This window comes from Mchenga conophoros, linkage group LG13, assembly GCF_057382185.1.
Source record: "Mchenga conophoros isolate Kocher_MC1m ecotype Shallow Benthic linkage group LG13, M_conophoros_male_GT1.1, whole genome shotgun sequence".
Classification (NCBI taxonomy): Eukaryota; Metazoa; Chordata; class Actinopteri; order Cichliformes; family Cichlidae; genus Mchenga; species Mchenga conophoros.
The window spans coordinates 20,069,101-20,094,766 of record NC_140538.1 but is presented as its reverse complement, the minus strand read 5'-3'; the positions used below and the strand labels follow the sequence as shown (position 1 = coordinate 20,094,766).

General features: G+C 38.9%; 1 protein-coding gene across 7 annotated transcripts in view; it reads right to left on the bottom strand.

Moving 5' to 3' along the window:
- adgrb3 (adhesion G protein-coupled receptor B3) overlaps positions 1 to 23,181 on the bottom strand; it is a 119,079-nt gene extending 95,898 nt beyond the window's left edge. For 3 of the 7 annotated variants that reach the window (XM_085297096.1, XM_085297098.1, XM_085297100.1), the window contains exons 1-2: positions 22,550 to 23,178; positions 20,131 to 20,899 (exon numbers count right to left, since the gene is read on the bottom strand). In XM_085297096.1, coding sequence (XP_085153222.1) covers positions 20,131 to 20,884 — 754 coding nt within the window. In that variant the 5' untranslated portion in view covers positions 20,885 to 20,899; positions 22,550 to 23,178. Of the gene's footprint in view, positions 1 to 20,130; positions 20,900 to 22,549 lie in introns of all 7 variants that reach the window. The other 4 variants (XM_085297099.1, XM_085297101.1, XM_085297097.1 and 1 more) reach the window with 3 other exon arrangements.
- Between the last annotated feature and the right edge of the window lie 2,485 nt (positions 23,182 to 25,666).

Genomic DNA, 25,666 nt, shown 5'->3' with positions numbered 1-25,666 from the left:
CACTCTGGTTTTTCACACTTCCTATAATTTATAATCTTTATAATCTCTTTCTGCTATTTGCACATTTTTACTGTAAATTTCTAAGCTAATTTGTAAATTTTTGTAGTAACCTTTAAATTGTAAATACTGTAAAACCACTGTCATTTAATGGTCAGGCATTGCACAGCTACAAGCATTTCACCCCCATGTCATACTGTGTATGGTTGTGTGTGTGTGTGTGTGACAAATAAAATTTGAATTTGAGAAGAATTTTCAGTTTAGTTCTTGTGTAATTTGGCAAAACTCAGTCTTTTGTCCCCATTTCCCTTCTTTAAGATTGGCTTCTTGATGGCTGGCCATCCAGGGAGTGTCAACAAACAGCTGGAACAACTGAAGGGCCAGATGCATCTTTCAGGTCTTTGCTGGATTTTTTTCTTGACATGACTTGGAGATTGGAGCGTATGCCACTTGTTTTGTCCTCCACTTTCATCAACCTTTTAGGGATACACTACACATCATACTGAGATATGTCAGATTTTCAGCTCTATATGATCAATACTATTCTAAATAGTTTTGAAAACAATATTTTATTGGTACAAAAATACTATTTTATGTCTGTCAGATTATTATTTTTATTCATTTTTTTTGTAAATTCAAACAAAGAAATGGAAACAAATGACATGATTTTGCGACAGGCTGTCTGAACATACAATTTAAAATGATTTCGTTTTTATGTTGTCTGTAGTTAGCTATCTTTTTTATGCTATAATAGTTAATAGATCTGAGTTAAGTGGCTTTAAAAAACAAACAAAAAAAGCAATTCCTCTGAAAATGGTCACGTACAAGAACTGGACTGAAAATAAGTAAAAAAGCAGCCAAAAGCTTTGAAAACCCTTCAGTCTGGAAAAACGCCTCTCAAGAACACTTTAAACAGTTACAAGACACTCTGTCTTCCTGGAAGCACAGTATAACAAAATGAGGAATGGCTTAAGACTTTTGCACATTACTGTACACATTAGTCGTCATTTCAAATACATAAAATTGGAGCGCTTTAAAAAACTTTTCATCTAGTAATCTATCTATCAAACAATTTTTTGGAGAAAGGAATCAAGTACTCATGATTTTACTACTACTCTAATGTGGCATTAACTGCGTGCTGTGCCAGCATCTCAAACTTTACTGAGTCTAATATAGATGTTTGAATAAATGCATTTGTAAACCTCCCTGTCTAAATTTCCTGCAACACTGCTTTGTATCAATAGTTTTTTTTAATCAAAGTTATTGTTTTTGTTTATGTCTTATAGAATGAAAAAACGTTTTTGCTTACAGGAGTGATGACACGAGCAGCACATGCACAGGGATTATCACCTCTAGCTATTATTCCTGGATTTACAATGGTCCCTGTTTCTGTTTAATTATTTCCTGTGTTATTTTGTCTTCCCTGGTCACTTTAATCTTGTCACTTTTGCTTATATATCTGCTTATATAAGAGTATATATATGTCTATTAGGGGTGCAACGATACACAAAATTCACGGTTCAGTTCGGTTCGATACTTTGGTGTCACGGTTTGATATTTTTTCGATACAAAAAATGTTCATGCCTTTTTAATTTGTCATTTATTAAAATTATAAATATATATTTTAACTCAAAAGTACAGTTTTTAAATTTAATGTTGCTGAAACAACAAAGGGATAAAAAATTAAATCTATCTGATCGAGAAATCACTCATCTTTGGAAAAGAGAGTTTATTACAGAGAAATGGCTCTTTCCAAAATAAAAGCTATACTATACGCTTCTTCTGGGGTATATTCTCAGCAGCATATTAAACATATCAGGTGCCCATAAGGAGAATCATGTGCTAACGGCTGTCTAAATGACGCGGGTAAAATTTGTAGCATGCATGCTTGTTGTTTTTGTCTGCTTCCACTTGTCTTTGCACTAGGATGATGTCGGCGTAAATGTGCAGTCATATTCGTTGTGTTCCCACTAGTGCAGCCATCGCTAAAATGACATCAACGACATAACACGGCAAATCTCCGTTAACGAGTTACTGCGGATCGCCCCGTGCGTGGGGCTGGACGACGTCAACACGTTAACAAGCTAACTGCGCTAACGCACTAGTTCCCACCAATTGAGCATTGTGTGGCACATCCGACATACTGTTTTACTTTTTCCATGACGCACTTACTAGTGATGTGCGGATCGATACTGGAATATCGATTCCTCCGATACCAGTCATTTATGTTCTAGAATCGATATTCATATTAAAATATCGATATTTTAGTAATTTAGGGTAAATTTGTAGGTTATCATTAACAGGAACAGAGTGGAAAGAAACTATATCATTTGGATTGTCTACATTGGAAGGAACTACTTAGTCTTCCGCCTGCCATAGTCATGTGCGAAGTACGTCTGTATAAGGCTACGTTCACACTGCAGGTCTTAATGCTCAATTCCGATTTTTTGATCAAATCCGATTTTTTTTGTCTGCTCGTTCACACTACAAATAAAATGCGACAGCAAACGCTCTCTAGTGTGAACGCTCAAAGCGGCCCGCATGCGCAAAAGAAGATGTCACACACAACGCGCTCTGTTTAGACCCAGAGCAACAGTATTGTTTGACTGATGGCCCTTAATATAAAGACTTCGGACTTCACGTTTCCCAATTTTTGCTTTAAGTTATTTTGTTATTTACATAATAATGTAGATAACCTAATAATGATCCTTATTGCCGTTTAAGAGAGGAGCGGTGCTTCAAAGGATAGCTGTAGATTTCTGTCAGAATCTGCAGATTATACAGTACAAATAAAATGTTTACGTTGTCTTCCCAACAGTTTCACTGACATCTACACTGGATGGCCAGGAAGCGTTCGCGATGTCTTCTCGGGCGCTTCTCTGGCGCTGATAATTGGCTTCAGTCTTGTGTCGGTGACGTAAAAGGCGGATTTAATGCGACTTGACCGTTCAAACAGCAGTTGCTTTCTAAAACATCGGATATGTATCAGATTCAGTACCACATACGAAAGTGACCCAGATCGGATTTGAAAATATCGGATTTGCGCCGTTCACACTGTCATAGCATGATCGGATATGGGTCGCATAGGGTCAAAAAAATCGGATTTGATGCGCTTTCGCCTGCAGTGTGAACGTAGCCTAAATGTTTCGCAACCCCTTGGTGTGCACACTCACAACAATGGCTGAGCGTAAATGGAGTCATGTGCAGACGTATTTTACTTGCACAAACGGTTGAGACGTAGTTTGCAATACATGTGGCAAGAAAGTGAGGTGTTGTGGCAACACTACTAACCTCATCAAGCACTTCAGAGTAAATCATATCACAGAATATGACGAGCTTATGTTGAGGCGAACTGAAGAGGAGGAGTGGACAGGGACAGGTGCTGCTAGGGCGAGACAGACGTCTCTCACAGAGTCCTTTAGTGCTGCAGGCAGGCAACATGCTCAAATAGCGCACAACTTCAGTTTTCTTATTTCTATATGATAACTGTGCATTATTAAGCAATAAGAACAAGTAATCCGATGTCCTGTAATCATTATGACGCTATAATTTGAGATACAATAACTGAAATACGTTTTTGTACAAAGTATCGGTATCGGATCAGTATCGTCGATAACACCCTGAATTTTACTTGGTATCGGATCAGAAAGGAAATCAGTGGTATCGCACATCACTAGCGCTTACCATCAGGGTCATGCTTCACATGAAAACCAAGATAGTTCCAAACGACAGATCTGAATGAGGGTGGGGGAGGTTCAATTTCAGGTAGCGTTGAGGCAGTTGCCATGTTGCAACGAGCTTAGCTTCTGTCTTGCTAGCTTGCGCTGCGCTCAGTGGATCTACACTCGACAATGCAGCCTAGGCGGAGTAGTCGAACGCAGATCCACTGAGCAGTCAAAACAGACAGCATCGTCAGAAGAAAAGTTGATATAAAAATTTTTTTTTTATTGTTTGATACATATGCGAACCGAAAGCATTGTATCGAACGGTTCAATATCGATACAAGTATTGTTGCACTCCTATTGTCTCTATATAGACATATATATACACTACCAGTCAAAAGTTTGGACACACCTTCTTGTTCAATGGTTTTTCTTTATTTTTACTACTTTCTTCATTGTTGATAAATACTGAAAACATCAAATGTATGAAGCAAGATATGTGGAACTATGTAGCAAAGAAAAAAAGATAAATAATAAATCAAAGTTTCCACCCTTTGTTTTATTGACAGCGCTACAAATCTTTGGCCTTCTCTCAATGAGCTTCAAGATGTTGTCACCTAAAATGGTTTTCACTTCACAGGTGAGCCTTGTCAGGGTTCATTTGTTTAATGTCTTGCCTTCTCAATGGGGTTGGGACCATCAGTTGTGTTATGCAGAAGTCAGTGTGGTACACAGCTGACAGCCCTATTTGACAACTGTTAGAATTCATATTATGCCAAGAACCAATCAGGTAAGTAAATTGAAGTGACAATTCATCAACACTTTAAGAACTGAAGGTCAGTCAGTCCACACAATTGGTAAAATTATGAATGTGTACTCAAGTGCAGTGATACGCTAACAAAACTGGCTGACATGAGGACCATCCCGGGAAAGAAAGACCAAGAGTCACCTCTGCTGCTGAGGATAAATTCACCCGAGTCACCGGCCTCAGTTAACAGCACCCATCCAGTTTGCTTTTAGTTGGACCATCGTGTATTTTTCAACAGGACAATGATCCGAACTGCACCAGACGGCCTGGCCTCCACAGTCACCTGACCTAAACCCAATCGAGATGGTTTGGGATGAGAGTGAAGGCAAAGGTGCCAGGAAGAGCTCAGCATCTCTGGGAACTCCTTCAAGACTGTTGGAAAACCATTTCCAGTGGTTACCTTATGAAGCTCATGAGAGAATGTCAAGAGAGTGCAAAGCAGTAATGAAAGCAAAGGGTGGCTATTTTGAAGAATCTAAAATACAGTATGAAAATACCTTTGGAGTTATTTCACACTTTTTTGTTTACTACATAATTCCATTTGTGTTCATTCATAGTTTTGGTGTCTCCAGTAAGAATCTACAATGTAAATAGTCATGAAAATAAAGAAAAACCGTGTGTGTGTGTGTGTGTGTGTGTGTGTGTGTGGCTCATAGTTCATTTCCACACATATTACCACTTCCTTTTTTCTAGACCTTGCCTTGTTCCCACCCCATGCCCCTACTGTTTTCTTCCATAGACTCCTTTTCTGTGTATGACCCCTGTCTAGATTACAGATAGGAGTTCAGATATTACTGTTCTTTTTTATGAAAAAATCATTACAGTGCTGATACGTTTTAAATCAATGCAGGGAACTTGCCTTACAACAAGGATTACTGACATCATATTCTTCTATGCTCAAAGTAAGTTGAAGAAAGTGGTTTGGTTCATAGTTTTTACAGGATTCTCTGCAGATTTTTGCATTTAAACTCCCAACATTTGATTGATTGATTGATTGATTGATTGATTGATTGATTGATTGGTAATTTATTTCAACATGTGAACAATATACAAGTACATTTAGAAAAGAAATGAGAGAAAAAAAATATACTATACAAATTACATACAAAAAAACATTCTGATTAATTTACATGTTGAAAGGGAGTGGGAAGAAGTATACACTTATTTAATCCCACCCCTGTCCCATAAATTATCAGTGAATATTTAGTCAGCTTCCTTACTGATATAATTTGTAATAAAAATAGTGAACAGATTTCTGATATACTATATACTATAATATCACATCATGAATTTTTTGTTTGTTTGTTTTTAAATAGAGACATTCACTTAATTTAAATATTTTCCTTTTCTTTATAGTTCGAGAAGATCATATTTTTATAACTCTTTTTGAACAGTTTTATGTTTGGACATTGCTTTAATTCCATATTCAGTTTGTTCCATAGTTTCACTCCTTGAACAGAAACACAAAAGCCTTTTCTTGTAGTACGTACCTTCATCGTTTTGAAGTTACAAAAACCCCTTAAATTATAACTTCCTTCTTTCAAAAAAAACATACTCTGAATATTACCTGGCAGTTCTTTATTTTTTGCTTTGAATAGAATTTGTGCTGTTTGGAATTTCACTATATCGTCAATTTTCAATATTTCAGACTGCAAAAATAGTGAGTTTGTATGTTCCCTATAACCTGCATTGTGGATGATTCGAATTGCTTTCTTTTGAAGAGTAAAAAGTGAATGTAATGTGGTTTTATAGTTATTGCCCCAGACCTCTGCACAATAGCTTAAGTATGGTGAAACCAGTGAACAGTAGAGAATATGAAGTGATGTTCTGTCGAATACCTGTTTTGCCTTGTTTAGTACTGCAATGCTTCGTGATACTTTGGAATGAATATATCTTACGTGAGCTCGCCAGTTAAGTTTTTCATCTATTATTACCCCCAGAAATTTATTTTCACTGACTCTTTCAATATCAACACCATTTATTTGAATCTTTGCATTTGTATTTAAACTACTATTTCCAAATAACATAAGTTTAGATTTATTCAAATTTAATGATAATTTGTTTTTATCAAGCCAGAACTTCACTTTACTTATTTCATTAGTCATATCCTCCAATAAATTCTGCAGATCATCACCAGAGCAAAAAATGTAATAGTTAAGACACTGAGCAAGATTTATGCCACTTGTCATAACAGAATAGCATGAAAAGTAAACACACCGCTGTAATAATAAGAAGAAATGAAGTGGTTAATTGTTACCACAAGAATAATGGGCACATTATTTTGATGTTTTTTTTCTTTTAAAACAGCTTTTTAAAAATATGTAAATGTAGTTATGTGTATCTAAAGAGATGCAGGCACATTACGGATGCCACTTAATGTACATCTTCACATGTACTTCATAGATGCTGCACTTTGGTTTAATTTTCAAAGTAGGCACAAAAAAACAGTTTTGCATTGCACTGACTCATCATGAAGCAGAAGTACAAAAATGTTTATTAATAGTGACAGAAACCAAATGCATTTCAGAAGAGGGCGAAGTATCACAGGGCGATTATTTTCTACATTATCACTTGAGTGCCATTTGCTCTGTATTCATTAGTTTGATGTAATATACACAGGCACTCTCACACACACACGCATACACACAGCAGCTGTGTATCACATGACCTCTTTTTATAGATGTGCGTTTCAAAGAGACAAAATCAAAGACTTGTAAAACTGCTTCACACATAGAAATGGTCTATTAGTGCTTCCTTTGGAAACAAAGGTGTCTTTGAATGCATCAAATCAAAACGCAGAATTTATATGGCAGCCATATTTGATTTGCATCACAGAGTGGTAGACAGCAAAACCAGTGGAAAAAAAATACACCAACAAAAAAACAAAAACAAATGTTAGAACCATTAAAAAGCACTTAGCAATCACTCACTGTCTTAAATAATTTGACCTTCTTCTAGTTGTGTCTGCCAGTTAACAAAAATAATGATGATGAATGTGCATGAGAGATGCGATCATGAGTTTATGAAAGATGATGAAGTATTAACGTTACTTATATGGGTTGTTTTGGGTTTTTTTTTTTTTTACATTAATTGGAATTTTTTCTAAAATATAAGTACTTTTTACAAATTAACATAAAGTTTCTGAATCTCCTTTATGTCAGCTGTGTGACTCAGATAACCAGAGTGCCCAATGATGGGATGAATAACGGTTACTATGGCCACAGCATGGCTTCAGTTTCTAGTAATGAAAACTCTCAGAGGGAGGAATGCTGATACTGATTCAGTATGCATGGTTCGCCTCTCTTATAATCCAGCATTGGTTGAGATTGTATGAAACTCTAATAACAGATGAACTGTGTCAGCCATCACTTCAGAGTATTTCATAGAGGGATCGTCACTGCAAGACAGAGTTTATTCAGCTTTTCTGTGCTATTTATTTGTTGGCATAGTTCATACAGGGGAATAGAGTTATATAAATCCAGCCTTGACTTTGTCAGCGATTTTGCATCCAAAATAAATAAATAAATAGCGACACACTAGCCATCTTCTGCTTCACATGGGAAAGGTGCTTCATACAGTCACTGTTCTACTGCCCCCCTCTTGAGCAGTGTCACTATGTGCTAATGCACCCCGTCATTTCTGATAGCTTCCCAGCTGGTACTCATATTTAAAAATGAAAATGTGGCATCTTAGAAGTTGTTATTCGTGCAGTATTTGGGGTTGTAGAACTTTGTAATTTAATTGTAATTTTTAGATGTGCTTTCTCTAAGAATGATCAGCATTTAGATTTTTGTTGTGGTGGGAAAATGCGCAGAATCTGAAATCACAAGAGTGTCCGAAGATGAATAATCGCAAACCCAACTGAAGGCTTTTACTGGAGGCTAGTAAATCAGAGCAGGTTTGGGAAGTCTGGGCTAGCTGTCGTGCCACAGTATTGATTCAGTAATCCGAAGCCATCTCCCAAGTGCTTCTGATTTATCTGTCACATTTCATTATGACTCCTGTGCTCTGAAACTCTTTCTCTTTAATACAATACTGCAGAGAGCATTTAACCATCTGATGTGTCGTGTGTATTGGCACAATGGATAAGACTCCCTGCAGTAGACTTTCACTAATTTGGTAGGGTGCGATTTCCTCATATTATTTTGTTAAGAGATCTCACGCTGATGCTGCTATTGACACTGGAGGGAGACTGTGAGTGAATTAACAATTAGAGATTAAAAAGCATGCTTATGGTGAATTGGGTCATTCTGTTGTAAAGGAACAGTGGACCGTCATTTGAGTACTTTGCAGAGTGCTGCTACATTAAGGCATAAAAGAAAGAAAAGCAGCAGCCTCCTAAGGGAAATTGACAACATGGGTCATTTATTTAAGCAAGTGAAAATAACCTGCGTTTATGCTTATGGGCAAAACCAGGAAACTTGTAATATTTTCATGACACAACAGTACAAATAACCCAGATACCAGAGAGCACAAATTTGAGTTGGCAGTCATTTTCTTCAACCACAACAGAAATCTGTGATAACGCTCAACAATAGTACATAAAAATGTGAGCGGTTACTTAGGAAGGAGCGATCAATAATAACAGTTTAAATAGTGCTGTTGTTGGTGAGGAGTGACTGAATCTTGTACTGTAATTATTGGACAGCAGACTGGAAATTACTGAGCGGATTTTCTATTAATGGATAAGCAGGTACTGATTCATTCATACATCTCTTGGAATTGAAATAAGTAGCTCCCAAAGAAACTGCTCATTACTCATTACTTGAATCATTTTTGTGCTTTCTCTACCTCACCTCGCTTTACCTGAGCATGACATAAGCTTTTTTCCCTAAAAGTTATATCATAGTATCATACTAACACAACCACCCATCCACCTGCAAACCTGGTATATTCTTCTTCTTCTTTTAAGAAGGAACCATCTCTCTGCTGTCTTTTTAACCTATAAAGCTTTTATACACGTTGCATTGTGCTAGTGAATATGCTAACCTAAGGCAGGGATCTGCCAAACATCAGCATGTTAGTACTGCCATTGTTGGCTTGAGGTTAGCTGCTTTAGCACAGCTTTGACACTGCAGCAATCCAAAACTTGTTTTCCTAAAAAAAATTAATTAAAAAGAAAACAAAATTGCTTAAAACCCCTAAAGCTATTGTAGGCTATGGCACTGATGTCCACAGATGAAGCAGAATTCATTTATGGCAGTTGCAAAATCAAAAGATATTCTCTCCGGACCTTTAGATAACTAAAAATATGTTTTGTGTAACTTCTTCAGTCTATAGCCAGCGCTAATCACCCTGCTATTTGTGACTGATTAGAAGTGATAGATTTGGTATGAAAAAGAAATAAATATATAATATATAGATATAATTCAATATAATACTTCACACACACATATATATATACACATCACATGCTATTATTTACTGTTTGTTTATTTATATTATTAGAAGTGAATGATTCTTCTTTTCCATGGCATCTATGTTGGTTGTCATAGTGAGAGCTTAGGAGTGTCCAGGTATGTTAACAGGCATACCAGAGTAAGATCTTCAGCCCCATTTCCCTCTTCATGTTTTTTAGCAATCTCTACTAATGTTCGAAGACAGTGTATCATATGGAATATCATATTTTTGACCCTATTTCTAAGGATTTCACATTGATTGTTAGCATCACAATTAAAATTATAAACAAAGTAATTAATTAAACTAATATCAAATGTAAATGTTTTCTCAACCTTTTTACAGTCACAGCTGAAATGTGATAAGAAGCCCACAAGCTGCCTCAGTGTAGGATTTTAAATGGAAGACAGACTGACAAGTTTACCATTTACAATCCTGACACAAGCACTATATCATTGCGGTCTTGCAGAGTGTACATATATAGCTGAGAGTAATATCTGATGCAATATTGCATCATCACCTACAGGTGACAATCTGATCAAATCCGCAGGACATTTTGCCATGTAACTTCTTTTTTTTTCCTTTTTACTGTGCACTTGCGGTGGTGCCATTGTGATGCAGAACTCTGCCACTGCACCAAAAAGCATCAGTGACAGATGAGTTGAGGATGTGCAGCAATGCTGGCAGGCTAACCATGCTCTGGATCAATGACTGTAGAAAACATTGCTCTGGATGTGACATCAGTGTTGTATGTTGGTCGCCAGTGGTGAAAAGGATAGTTTGAAATGTGATTTAAAAAGGCAGGCTGTGACATGCACAGTGTCCAGAAATTCTACTCAGATCTGATTTGCCATGGATGTGGTTTAAAGCTGACTTGTAAATTAAGTCCATATATTTCTAACTCGATAAGCCAAACAGCGATGGGCACTGACTTAGGAGTTACTTCTATTTAAGCTTGTTATTGTCTGAAGGAAGGAAAGCTGGATTCCAGTGTCACTCAAGGAAAAATAGAAACCCTTTCTTTTCATGCAATCATTTAATGGATTTGGGATGATGTGATTAATAAGGGCACGAATTCTGTAAAATAAGGATATGCATTGCATTACATTACATAAAGACATGCAGTTTTTCCCTAACATATCAGTTATTTAGACTTTTTTTTTTACATATTATCATTTGAAATCCCTTTGTTTTTAACAATAATAATGTATACTTTATTGATCCCCGTGGGCAAATTACTCTGTCTGCATTTAACCTATTCACTCAGTGAAGCAGTGGGCAGCCGCCCAGGGAGCAGTGTGTGGGGACGGTACCTTGCTCAGGGGTACCTCAGTGTAGCCGTTCAGTGGATTCAAACCCCCGACCTTCCGATCGTGGGGGTGACCACGCTACCTACCGAGCTATCCCTGCCCCAATATTGGCACTTAATAATTTTCCGGTAAATTCCAATAGCAAGGTGACTTGCTGTAAGTGTGATAAGCCAAAATCATGTCAAAAACATGTGTCACTTTGTTGACTTACATGACTTGCATGGCCGGCTACTATTATTAAGTTATGATCGACTATCAAGAGAATCACTGCAATTCAGTTTCTATCATGCTGTGAAGGACAGAGAACTGTGGACAAGCTGACAATTGGACAAAAGTGAGAGTGATAATTTCTGAATCTCATTGTATGTTACATAACAGTGCTCCTTACACTGTGGCACTGAATAACCACAATGCTCCGTGGAAACATGCAGTCAGTGAAAGCAAATGTCTGCTGTCTTACTTTGATGTCCATCACTGAAATGTCACATCCTGAATCTGCCAAGTATTCATGCTGCCACTTGAAAATAAATCCAAAGAAATATATTTTATATAGCCTAACGAACATGATCAAAATGTAGGTTTTGATATCCCTGAAGTTCTTTTTCACTTCTTGTGGCACTGTACTCTAAATTGTTCATGGTTAAAAGGGATTCATTCATTTATTCTCATTCTCATTGACATACATCTCCAATAACTATTAATTTTCCTAAAATAATATACAAAATATATATAATATATATTGCAAGAAAAATGCCACTTTCTTCAAACAAAAAATACATTGTCTAAAACTTTCACTATTAGTAATGCAGATTATTTTATTAACCTTGTTCATAACTTTCTATAGAAGAAATGAACAAACGGCACGCAGGAATTTTGTCCTTGCATTCAGTTTAGATTTTCCGCTTTATCAACATTATCGCACACATGGCAATACACACTGTATTGTTGTGATGCTGCGTCTAAGTGTACAGTGTTTGCTGCCCTAGATCACAGTATACCGTGTAAGTTTAAAAGCAACATCCATTACAGCTACATGAGGACACTTGCCATACCCTGCAGAGGGACTGCCAGTGAGAGCAGCTAAAGAAGCCCCTTGAGAAAAAAAATTGGATTTTGCCTCCACTTTACCACATAGACAGTGTTTTTGAGTGACAGACTCATTTGCCAGGTTTTGTGGGTGGATGTTTATGCAAATGCCTCTCCTCTGTGGGCTGAAATAGCTATCCAGTGACAGGCCAAAACTAACTGGGTTGAAATGCAGAAGCATGCAACTGAGAGGCTGAAAGCAGTGCATAATTCCCATTAAAATCTCTGGCACCATACAACAAGGGCTTGATAAAAAATTTACCATATTAAGCCAGCCCACACAAAAGTTAGAATATGATTTGGTTCTTTTTTAAATGTTTAAGACATTTCACAATGTTTACTTGCAATAAGAGCTTCAAAGACATGCCTCAGCCTCACAACTGCAGGGCAAAGCCGCAACAGACTCATGTGAATGTTGTTCATGTTTTCTTAGAAAGATGAATAGGGCAGTTGCCGAGGCTCTGTAGCAGTCTAAATTAAGTTGTCATATGATAATCCAAATTGCTGTTGTCCAAATTTGTTTTTACAATGTACCAAATTGCTCCAATTTGCTGTGAGACAAAGATACCAAACCTTCATTTCACACGGCGTTCTAGTTACATAAAATAAAATCAAGTACAGCGCGTTACCTTTGCTCCACTGAAAGTGACTACAGGAATATTTTATTTTGCTATAGCATGAAATCAGAGTCATTGTACTGAATTAAACATAAGATGGCAATAAACAAATCTTATTTATATCACAGAAACACGAGACAGACGTCCTCTTTTACAGATATTCATTACTTGCTATGTTTGCATTCATAAAGAAGCCTTTTCAAAGGAAAGAAGATCATAATAGTGCGTAGTCCTTTGATTTTGGTCCACTTATTACTACTCATAAATTGCAAAATAGAGACTTGATACACTGTGATGTCGAGCAAGACCTGATTGCAAATGGAAATGTTTCTATGATAAATATGTGTTGTGTGGAGATGAAAAACTGCAGTAGCTTACTGTTTGGAGGCTTTGACAAAGAGCTGTATCAGCTTCAGCCATGCACACTGTGGCAAAAGTCATGCAACAGCAGTGTACTGCAAGATGGGATTTAAAATGAATTCTTTGGAGTGGAACACTGAAAAGATCTGAAAAAAGTTTGCCTTACCTAAAACCTACGCATTTCAGTTTTTCACAGGCTTTTGCAGTGACAGACTCTAAGAGCTGAAAACCTCTGATGCTTGCTGTTGCTTCAGTGTTTCCAATACAGTGATTTTAGAGCACACATCTTAAATTATGCATAAATCCTCAAAACATTTACTTTTAAATTGATGGACATGATGCTAATTGATGGAAGCATGAACAGCATGAAAATGAAATATTGGTTTCTGGCTTAACTGGTGACGTCAATGGTGCACCAAACCAGCCTCAGTTCAGCATTTTCACAGCCTACAACGTGGCTGAGGTTTATATTTGTCACTTTGCATTATTTTTATTTAATAGGAAAGCTCAAAGAGTTGAATGGGAACTTGAATTCTAAACAGGCAAATGTGTGACATTTCAAGAAGAATTTATGAGTAGTTGTGGGAGCTGGTGCAGCGTGGATATATGAGCACACAAATGTTCCACCGTTTGGAATTCATAGCAAGGAGCGAGTTTACAGGTGGGATACACACACTAATAAATCAGACATGCACGTTTCTTCATTTCTTATGCAGAATTTTGCTAGTGAAACACTGCAGATTTTAGGGGGTGTGGCTGCCAAACATTAGAGAATTAGACAGGCTACGACACTGCATGAGCCATTACTCTGATTGCAATTCCTGCTGCAATATGGCTTTATTATAGGCAACAACTGTTTCTCGCAAATTTAATTGCAGTGGTGTCCATTGCTGGCTGTAAAGTTGAAAAGGGGAAGCTGTCATTTACATGACATTGCAAAGAGGTTGGAGATTAACCCTTGGTAGATGCACGATTTGGACCTGTTTGGACAAATTTAAGGAACTTAGCTTCCAAGTGTAATTTTGTAATGTGTTACACTGTACGTTACATGTGATTTTTTTGAAGCACTTTGAATTGTTGCTACTCAGTAGTTTAGTTCACAGGAAAATATTGTCAAGTTTTATGTTTCAGTTTTTTGTGAATTTTCTTTCTTTTTTTTTACATTTTAAGAAATATAAATGTAGCCAATAAATATGATGTATTTAGATGAAAACGCCATTTGTTAAAAATACCAAGCTATATATATAAAAAGCAAGTTGTACAATGAAACAGCGTGCAACCAGCTGCAAAATTAACTAATAATATAATGTATTATATTATAAAGCTCATAAAGGCAATATTCTTTTACTTCTTATTTAGTTTAAATGCATACATGTTACACATTAATACATATTAATCATGAGATAATTTGCAGTGTGGTTTTTTGGAGGGGGGGGGGGTGTATGAGGGTATGTTCTTGCTGTGTAATGTTTTCTAGACGTAATGCAATAAATCATATCCTCACTTTTTAAATTGTATTTCAGGTTTTCCTGGATTTACTGTATACTGTTTACTGACGTCAGAGCAGTTTTGACAACACAAGGCTTTAATTTACTCTGCCGCAGTTGGCAGTGCACAGTCTGGGCATATAGAGGAGGAGTTATCAGTCTGACTCCCAATTGTCATGCTGCCGAAAAAGAGGCTCAAGACTGAGATCACCAATCCATGTCAAATGAACAACAATATTCACAGCTGGTCTGCATCCACCTCGCTGCCAGGTTATCATATCTAGAATCTCAGCCCAGCCTACAGCGTACAGTTAATATAAAGTAGCTCCAGATATAAAAAAAACTGTCAGGATGATTGATTGAAAGCACAATCTTAACACTAATTAACTCAAAAGTAGCTTCTACAGCTAAATTATGTGTGTTAACTGTGAAAACGTGTGGATCGTGTTTGAATCTCCTATTATTATTATGACGGTGCTATTTGGTATTATCTATCACTCAATGACATTAGGGTCAGCCTCGTATGTTGGACCTTATACTTTATCATCAAATTGTATCCCATGTAAAACAGAGACTTTTGTGTTTCCAAAGAGCTCATTTGCATCCATGCGTGACGGCGTGAGTGGTTTAAGAAGACCTTTAAATGTAACAACAGTTTTTGTGGTTCTGCCATCGTGTAAAATGACTTAACAGTCCCCATAGAGCCTCATGAACTTTTATATCTGGAAGTAGCCACCACCTGGACGATTTAAGCAATGTAAAGTTTATATATGTATATTTAAGTGCCACGCACAGAGGGGAGCTGCTCAGTCACCTCCAAACTCCATTATTTATGCCTGGGAATCCCAGACTCGTGGATCCTGAAGTAATTTTGGATATAATGTCTGACCACATTTTATTAGTTTCCCGTGTGTTTCACAAAACCGACTGAAATTGACCCAAAGCTGTGTAACTGATCAGAGCATAAAATGTAATCATTCCACAACCAGCATTATCTCTTCTTTTTTGAATAGGCAAAATTTAATAGACAGTTAATGGACAAAGAAGATGGCTGGCTCTTTCATAGTAATTCTTCAGTGTTGACCTTGTCAATCCATGACAACTTTCCTTTAGTATTCCTATGCCCACTTAACTACATTAGTAAGAGGGATGCTGAAGAATTGGAACAGCAGACACATGTAAAAAAGAGAGAAAGAGAGAGAGAGAGAAAAGGACACAATACAGTTTCTAAAAATTACAACTGGCACAGGCTGGAACTCGAAAAAATCCTAAAAGGTGCAGTAATTGAGCCCAGAATTTCAGGGGGAATTGGCACATGAAATATTTGAGACAAATAATGCATGTCTCAGATAAAAACAGATTCTGTGCTGTTGATCTGAGCTCTCTCCTTCACTGAATTGGAACTAAAATGGCCTCCAAGTGTACTGAACAATGGGGGTGAGCATAATGCAGTGTGACTACTGAGTGACTTGACTGAGATCCAAAGTGAATAAAAGGCCTCACTATGTGAGCCAGCGAGGCTGAGCTGCTGCAGTGCTCAGGACTTTGGCGGGTGACAGTGCGTTATAACGCTTCACACACATTTCATTTGCCAATAAATCCTATTGCCATTTCCCACATTGCACGCGGCCTGTGTCATCAAAAGTTGTAATCATCAAATAAGCATTTGTACATAGTCTTAAAGAGTTTTTTCTCCCTCTGAAATGTAAAACCCCTGTCCTTCGACTTAAATTATCCTTTGTAAAGAGCAGCCTGAGAACGCATCTAAAGAATTTATGTAGTTTATTCATATTGCATATTGCATGAAAGAATCAAATCAATGTTCATGCGCGGAAAAAAAGAGAATCAAGACATTTCTAACCTACTTATTGTGATTACAATGAATCTGAAGACCTAGTTTGTGTGGACTCATTAAATATTAATCGAAATCTTCGACACGAGATTCATTTTTTTGTGTTGCATTATCAAGTTTGAAACTAATTATTAACCCTTATCTGCATAAAGCTTCTTATTGCCACAGTCACATTTGGCAGATTTATTCGCTATTACCTAAAATTCAATCACGCCACAGAAAAAGGAGGCATGGAAAGAGGAGTAAGATGAACTAACATACCTGGCAGATTATCTGACAAATCGAAACCGTGTTTGGATGAGAAAAGTCAGATTTCCCCTTTCATTTCTAAATGATGACTGTGTAACGCTACGGTGCGTTTCAGTGACAGTGATTTAAGGAAGGAAGGGGTTTTTTGTAGAGTTGTTTTGTTTCCATGTAACAGTGAGGCATTTTGACATAAACATGACAAAGCACATCCCTCTCAGACAGTGACACCCCTTGACCCTGACCCTTGAAAACTGGCAACTTTAAACCAAATGAGGGAAGAGAATAATATATCTGTCCTCAGCCAAAGATCAGACAAGACAATGCCATGTGACCGCGTTTGTGAAGCCAAGTGAAACTTGGTTTCTTTGAACAGAGCCGCTTGCATGGAAGTACCAGTATTTGCAGAGAACGTGGCTGAAAAGTGTGTGTGTGTGTGTGTGTGTGTGTATGGGTGGGGGGTGGGGGGACAACTGGGTAAGAAAACTGTCTTAAAATGTTGCCCTGTTCTGGCTGTCTGGTTGCTGAAAGCCTCTTTTTGCACATGCTTTAAAATTGTGACAGAATAGAAGGTGTGAGACATTTTCTGCCAAGGTTTTACTTAAAGCAGTTTTATATTTGTGCGCTCTGAAATTCAGAGTCACATTAGCTGGAGTCACTCTCGACTATTCATTGGGCTGATAGCGAAAAAAAAAAACACATCCAGGAACTCACAAAGAGGGAACACAGTCAGTTGAGTATTCACCTACGAGCAACTGGGAGCCTTGAGCCGACTTAATTTTGATTGTGTGGAAGGTGTTAGGAATCCCACAAAAAAAAAAAAAAAAAAAAAAACAGACCCCAAAATTAAATCTGTCATGCTGTGAGTGCTACTGCACCACTGTGCTGCCTTTTACAACTTTTATTCATGCAACGGGAGAATGTGATAAAAATAAAACTGCATAAATGAGTCATCAGAGTAGTACATCTGGATTTCATTGTTATTGCTGTGGCTTTCAAAATGTCACCGAATGGGATCTGCTTCCCCCCCTGAATAATCACCTTAAATAATCAAGAGCATCAACTTTCAAATTGCTGTTACCCCCCAGTCTGTGCGAAACGCCGGTGGGGTGTTTCTGTGGCATGGCTGGAGTACACAACCTCCGGCCCTGCTTTTCTTTGATGTGCTCCGAAGCCACCCGCTACCAGGAACTGAAGATCAAAGACACGTGATTTTATCAAATAGAGCTCTTGTCGACTGTTTGTAATGCTTTATTCTTCATCAGGAATACCCACTCTGTCACCACGATGCCACAGGAGACGCAGTGCTCTTTTAAAACCCAGTGGTGATCTCCCCGTTATCCAGATGAAAACGGATTTATTCAAACCTCCCATCAACCAACCCTATAAATAGAAGCTTGTGGAAAATCTTCTGAGAGAGAGAGAAAAAAAATAATCTGTGCTCTTAAGCTGTTATTAACATGCTGATAGAAAAATGTCAAATGTTATTTTAGAGCAGGGAATTTTCTGTGAAAAGAAGCATAACGCTTCCCGGTAATATTTATGACACAAATGTAAGATTTACTAAATGATGAAATTACCTGACAAAATACACAGCTGAGTCATACTCACTGTTGTTACTCCACATGCTATTTGACTGTGTGTGTGAGGGGGCTGGATTGTTAATGGTAATTTTCTTCAGATGGTGTATGCATTATGGCTTAAGGGCTCTAGAGAAGCAGTAGCTAAACTATTCTCGAAATGGGTTTGTCATCCAACTTGATGGAGGTTAGCCACCTTAAAAATCACACGGAAATCTAGAGCTAGAGTAATTCTTACAAAAGCCATATAAATATCTTGAATGCTGTGGTGCTGATGCATCTTACGATAAACAAATTCCACATATGTGCGTTTGAAAAACGTGCCTGGAAATGTGACGTGGCACATAGCAGCGCTCATCTCCAGTCAACTGAACAGCTGAACTACTGCAATCAATATTTGTCTCTTCTTTGTGATAAGATAACTGCCACCTGTTATCCAGAGTGTTATTATAGCAACTGTTATTTTGGTACTTGCCACAGGGAACTAGCTCCATAACATTCCTGCAATCATTATTTCCCCACATCCCCCTCCAAAAAAGGTTGATTCATTATTTTTGGTTCATTGTGCCTTGATGAACACCCCTCCCTTCCCTGAAGTATGTAGCGTATTCCTCAAGGTGGGACGGTTCTCTGCTATCTGTTAAAATGCGAGCAGTTATGTGTCGAGAATGGCTTTCTTCGCAGTAGGTGAGAAAAAAAACACAACAACAAAAGATTAAAAAAAGAAAAAAACTCCCCCTACTAAGTGATAACACGAATACACAGAGAAATAACAGCCCTTATCATAAATAATAATTCGCTTATCTACTTTTCAATGTGTGTGGATGAATAGGTGGTTTGTGCATGCATGGGTGCTTGATGCATGTATGCACATTAGTGAATTACATGTCAACTGAAAATGCCGTCTTTCCTCTGTATATTGTTATTGCTCATTTCCAACAAACAGTGAAAACACGTTGCATTGCTCTATGGCAGCACTGCAAAAGTAGTATCCCTCTAGAACAGCTTTGAAAGAAAAGAAGAAAAAGCTCGTTTTTAAAATTAAATAACCTAAATACATTCCCGTATTTTCTGCAAAGCTAAACAATCCTTAACTCTTACATCTCATCCACAAGCTTTATGTGTTGCATTGCTTGAGCATTGTGCTCCAATTGGACACTGCTGCATCTATGATCCCAATCGTTCCATTTGCCATACAGGCTGCATGCCAATAAAAATGAAGGATGTGTCCGTATTGACCGCTGCTGGTCTTTGTATGGATGACACTGACATAAATGTATATACACACAAAAAAAATTATCTTTGGATTTGCAGCCATTTTAACTCTGCTTATGTGTACAAAAACAGCCATTTTAAAATTCACAGCAATGATAGTGCATTTTGAATTCAGTCCAACCAAATGAAAGACCCCCTTTTTAGATGGTTTGGTTTGTGCTGGTGTGGTCTTTACTACACCCAACTCCCCCGGCAGCTTTTTTCCCCTTTTATTCCTTCATCTTCTTCTTTTATTTTTATCTTGAAGTTGACTCATTTCTGAGCCAACTACACTAGATATATCTATGTGTGCTCTTTGTTTCATGGGCCATCACACTTCAAACATGCAATTAGGGCAGAGGTAGGAGTGACTGACGTGCACATTTATTTGACATGATTGCTATCTTCTCTATGCATACTTAATTCCATATACAACTATTTCAGCATAAAGAAGAAAGATGACAGGATACTCACCTTCTTTAGGAGGCCGTTTAACTTCTGCGGTCAGATTGCAGATCTGCCCGGCTTGTAGTTGGGGTGACAAGCAACCCTCCGTTTGTGGATTCAAGGGTAAAACCACGTTGTTGAGCATGAGCATGCTCTCTGATTCTCCATCGCCTAAATGCTGAGGACATGTGCATTTCGTGTACACAATCCCACATGTCTCCACTGTCCCTTTTTCTAATTTCAGGCAATTTTCCAGCCATGTACAAAGCACTTGACATCCAAATTGGCTAGGGCTGGCCTTGTTCAACACTAGAAACTCCACAATAGACTTCTCCTCCTCATCCAGCTTCTGTGGCGTCAATCCATTGTAATCATAAGGGAAAACTCTCCGTAGCTGAACAAAATTCTTGTCATACAGCAAAAATACGTAAATATTCTTTGAATCACACAAATACACTATAGACTCGTTGACTCTCAGCAGTTCATTGATCTTTTCATGTGAGTAATGGTCAAACTGATAAGCAAGCAAAGAGTATTCAGAGCAGCTCAAGTCTCGCTTGTATAGCTTCAGGTAGATGCTGTATTTGGTAGGGTCAGGGTTCTCCAGCGTCCATGTACAGTTTGTATAGTTCTTGGGAAACATTTCAGTCACTGAATATGATCCATAAATGACCCCCTTGACCAGAGTGGAACACCAATAATCTTGGGCACCAGTTAATCCAAACATAACCAGAAGATAGGTGGAAAATATATAAATCAACAGGTTTCGAACAGCCTTCATCCTATGTCATTTGGCCTGCAGGGAAAGATGAAGAGGATTACACAAAGGGGTGTTAAAGCAGGGCACATAAACACATGATAGATTATCACTACCAAGTCTGACTAACGAGCTTACATAGTTCTTATTACATCCTGCCATGATAAGAAGGGGGGCAAAAAGACACACAGGTAAACCTCAGCAACATGTGTTTTGCATCTCCATCCTTCATCACTATACTTTGTGCAAGCATTGCCACCTTGTGGTTGCTTCGGCTATTATTTATTTATTTATTTTTATTTAGGGAGGTGGGTGCAATAATGTGAGTCATTTAGACTTATTAATTGGGTCGTATTCGGTACGGCACAATCCCCGGAGATATACAAATGTAGCTATTTAGAAAATCTGGCGACAAAAAGGAAGAAACGGCGAAAGTGGCAGCCTTTGTAAGTCAGCGCAGTCCACGCCAGTTGTGGAAAATGTGCAACTGCTCATTTTACGCAGTAACCAGTATCTTTGCACATGAAGCTATGTTCTCTGTGAATGCTTGCTCACGGGACAGTTAGATAATATGAGGAAGACAAACTGACGTTATATATATTTTTATTATTATTTATTTGGAGGGGGGTTATGTCCTGGCGTGTGCTCGGTCACTGCGAACTGTCGCCTCTTCCACACCACCTGCATGTCTCTGAATTTCAGGCATATTTGACAATGCAATTTGATAAAGAGACTGTGTGTGTGTGTGTGTGTGTGTGTGTGTGTGTGTGTGTGTGTGTCTGAGCTTGCATGTGTGCGTGTGCGGATCTACATGTGTGTGTGTGTGGGGGGGGGCGGGGCGGGGGGGGGGGGGGGGGGAGAGAGAGAGAATGCAATGCGATGTCCTGATTGCTTTAATCCTACAGGCAATGCAGCTGTGAGCAGTGTCACAGCAGAATGCGCGCGAGGGTGTGTGTACGTGTGCGCCTGTGTGTCTGTGTATGCGCGCGCGTGTCTCGAACTGTGTGTTGCGTGTGTGTCTGTGTGGGCGTTCAAATCGCAAGTAGGCTAGAGATGGGCTACCAGTTTTCACATAATAGATCCATTTGCGCATATGTCTTCAACTTCTTTCTCTTTGAATCGTGAATCACGCCCGTCACATTACCCCAGAATTATATGTGCGTTATATAAGGATTTGTGGAAGCGGTGCTGAGTTGGATCAGCTTTCTGCCGCGATAAATTCACATGATTTCACGTCCTTCCACAAGATTCACGACCAGGGCTAGACGAGAAAAATAAAATCAGTATTCTGGAGACGAGAAATCGGTCAAGAGACGCTGATTTTATTGCCGGGCTTCTAAGAGCAATTTAGACTCGAGAGGAAATCTGAATATAGAGACACGTCGGCCACGGGCTACATCTCATGCAGTGTCACTTCGAGGCTCGGCACTTTAAAGTGATTTTTGGCTCTTAAGAGAGAGATCAGCTCTTAAAATTCCTCTGTTAAGCACCCTGGACTAATGTGAGCGGATGAACGCTCCAAAACCATCGTGATGAATATACGGGGCAAATGTTTGAGAGAGGGAGGCTAAACTTTAACTGACAGATGACATATGAAAATTGCCATTGCACTTGCTCGAAGACCTTCATCTCATAATAATAATAATAATAATAATAATAATAATAATAATAATAATAATAATGTCTTACCTTACACTGCGGAAGCTATGGCTATTTTTTCCACATACTTGACCACATCCTTTATAAATAAATTCTGCAGCCCTCCAGTGAATCAATACTCCCCATTCCCGACAATAGAAGTCCGGCGCAACAAGATGGTTCAATGGATGAAAATAAAATGCGTTACACTCCGGTCTGCCCGCACATATCCCCCCGTCTCCTTCTTCTGGGTTTTTCCCATCAAAACGGAGCGCAACAACACACGACAGCCACCGAGAAAAAGAGAGAGAGAGGAGAAGAAGAAGAAGAAGAAGAAGAAAGGAGAAAGACCAGGAGAGACAGAGGGGAAGAAATTCTTGGAGTGACGACGAGAGCAATTCTTACAGTATTTACCATAAATTAATTCGGCAGACTCCACGTCTCTATTTCCCACCGAAATGTTTTCTCCATCAAGTCGCGCACCGACCCCCCCTCTCCGCAAAAAAGGGGGTGAATAGGGAAAAGAAAAAGAAAAAAAGATCCGTAGTGGGTGGATGTGAGATGTTGGGGGGTCAGTGAGTTACAACACAGAGAGAAATAGACGCGCTTTGCTTGGTGCTTGCAGAGCTCCAGGAGCAGGCTGCAATATCACGTCACACTCAGCCGCTAAGATAAAGCACGTACGTACGCTTCTTACTGCCGCTGCGTCTGGCACCGCCACCACTTTCTTCCCTGCCCTCCTCCTCCTCCTCCCCTCTTTCTTTCCTTCTTTCTTTCCTTCTTTTTTCTCTCTCTTTTTCCCCTCATACAGCCTCCCTTTAATTCGAGTCAAAAGGGTTTCCCCCCCTGAACTGGACCCTCTCAGTTGTGCTTCAGACAATACTGCGCTTTGCTTCTGCGCCCTTCTCCAATCAGGAATATTTCACGGATTTTTTTTATTTTTGTTACATTTTTTTTTTCTGGATAAGAGGAGGGTGTGAGAATAACGTGATCATAAATGCTACTTGAGCGCTCTATCAGTGGGACTTGAGAGCTCGCTGGTGTGTTTGGTAATTTTCCCTTCTCTCCTGATGGGTGACAGCCGCTGTTTTGATTTCTTCACAGTTTGTCGATGTGCAGCACCCTGCACGTCCTCCTGCTCGCCCGAATTCGCGCTGCTGGAAGAACAAATGCTTATGGGGCAACTTGTGCCGTCTGTGGAAAGTTGTGCCGGGGTGTCTTCACCTTACAGGTGCAACTTTAAAGCTGCTGTTTTTCTTTCACTTTATTCTGCTTTCTCGGGGGAGTGCTTGCACAGACCGCCTTAATGTTTTCCCTGAACTCTTTCAAACGTTTTTTTTTCTTACAGTCTAAATGTGCATTCATTCAATCATCAGTAGTGAACTAAATGCTCCAGGCTTCATCAGCTGGCCGCTGACAATGAGGCACAAATGGTTCTGCAATAGTCTTCATCTCCCACTGGCTGAACTCATGGGAAGAATGGAATTGTAATGGAATGGGGATAGGGAGCTTCAGGGTGATCCAAATCACCTGCTGATCACACCGCCCCTCCAAATGAAGGTGGAGGAAGGGTTTTGTTTTCATATGTGCCTTTTCTTTATCAGTATCCCATACAAAGGCTAAGCACAGACCTGATCATGTGCTTAAAAGAAAATGTATGGTAACGGAATGGCTGTCTTTGTTTTAGCCATGCCACGGGCTGGATAGTTGTCCAGGGTCTACTCCGCCTCTCGCCCAATGCCAGCTGGGATAGGCTCCAGCCAACCACCACTCTCCACAGGACACAAGCGGGTAGAGCTTGGATGGATGGAGAAATGATTGTGCATGACTTTCACATAGCTTGGAGCTCAATTCATTTGCATATTTGGGTTATTTGCATATTCAAAAAGGATGACATTCAATTGGTAAGTCCAGACAGAAACAACTGTTTGGTGTAGTTTTATTTTGTGATTTCTTTTTTCTTGGAGAGTTTGGTCAGCTGCTCTAATCATTTTACTGCGAATAGTTAACTCTCATTAGCCTGGCCGTCTCTTTCAGGCCCTGACTGAATGCGTTCCATCTGAGCAGATGCTGCATGAAGAAGCTGTTTGTTTATTTATTTCCAGGAAGTTTCAATCTGAAGTGTTTCTAAGCCAGCCTTTCCAAAAGAATGCTACAGAACCACACAGAGCAGCAGCGTTGTGAGAATCTGAAAGGACTTGTTTGTATCTCCAGCATCCTATCCCACACAGCGTTTACAACATTGTTAATCGGTTGCCAAACTTATAAAGGAGCTTGGAGTCCTGTTGGTTTCTGTGGCCTGTGACTAGAAGCTTTCTAATTCCAGTCTTCCCCAGGCAGTCAGTGGAACATCAGGGGTGACCTCGAGTCAGCCCACTTTCCACGGCCATAATGAAGACTTGGGTGTTTAGGGAGCTTTTGGCTCAGTACGCCAAGAGGTGGGAGAAATTCATGCAAAGCCTTATTGAACAATGAAAACACAATAAGTATCTCTCCACTGACTCACGAGGAGGCCAATTGCCAAGCTCCAGGAATGCAGCCATCACTCTCCTCTGCAAGGACATTTCCAGAGTCCAGCTGGTATGCTCTGTGGTTGCATTGTTGTCACTGCAACAAGAAGAAAAGATTACATTTACTACATTTAAGATTACATTCATGAGGGAATGTGAGTCCAGAAATTGTGGCCCAAGTAAGCAGTCAGCTCAAGAGTGAAAGATTGTGCTGCACTGTGTGATAACAATGAAGCTTTTGAATTTTTCTTGAATTTTCTTTTTGAATGTCTTGGATTTGCATTCAGCAAGTGTAGTAGTTGCACATGCAGCACGGCAGTTTATCCTCTGCTAGAATCTCCAAAACATTTGTGATATTTTTTTTCATCTAATAGCAGTTGCGGAATCTGTCATATTATTCAGTCAACTCGAGTCTGTTTGAGCACATGGAATTTGAATTATTCATGACCCCGCATATAGAATAGCCCTATTATCACCTGCTCCTGTTTGTGTGTGTGTTTGTGTGACTGAAATCTACACTAACACTTGTGGGCGTGCGCGTGTGCCGAACAGTATATCTCTCTGATATTATGGCTGCATTTCATTTCATGGCCGTTGCAAAATGCAGTGTGATAAACATTAGCCTTTTGATCATGTGATAATATCAGTTTATTGATGT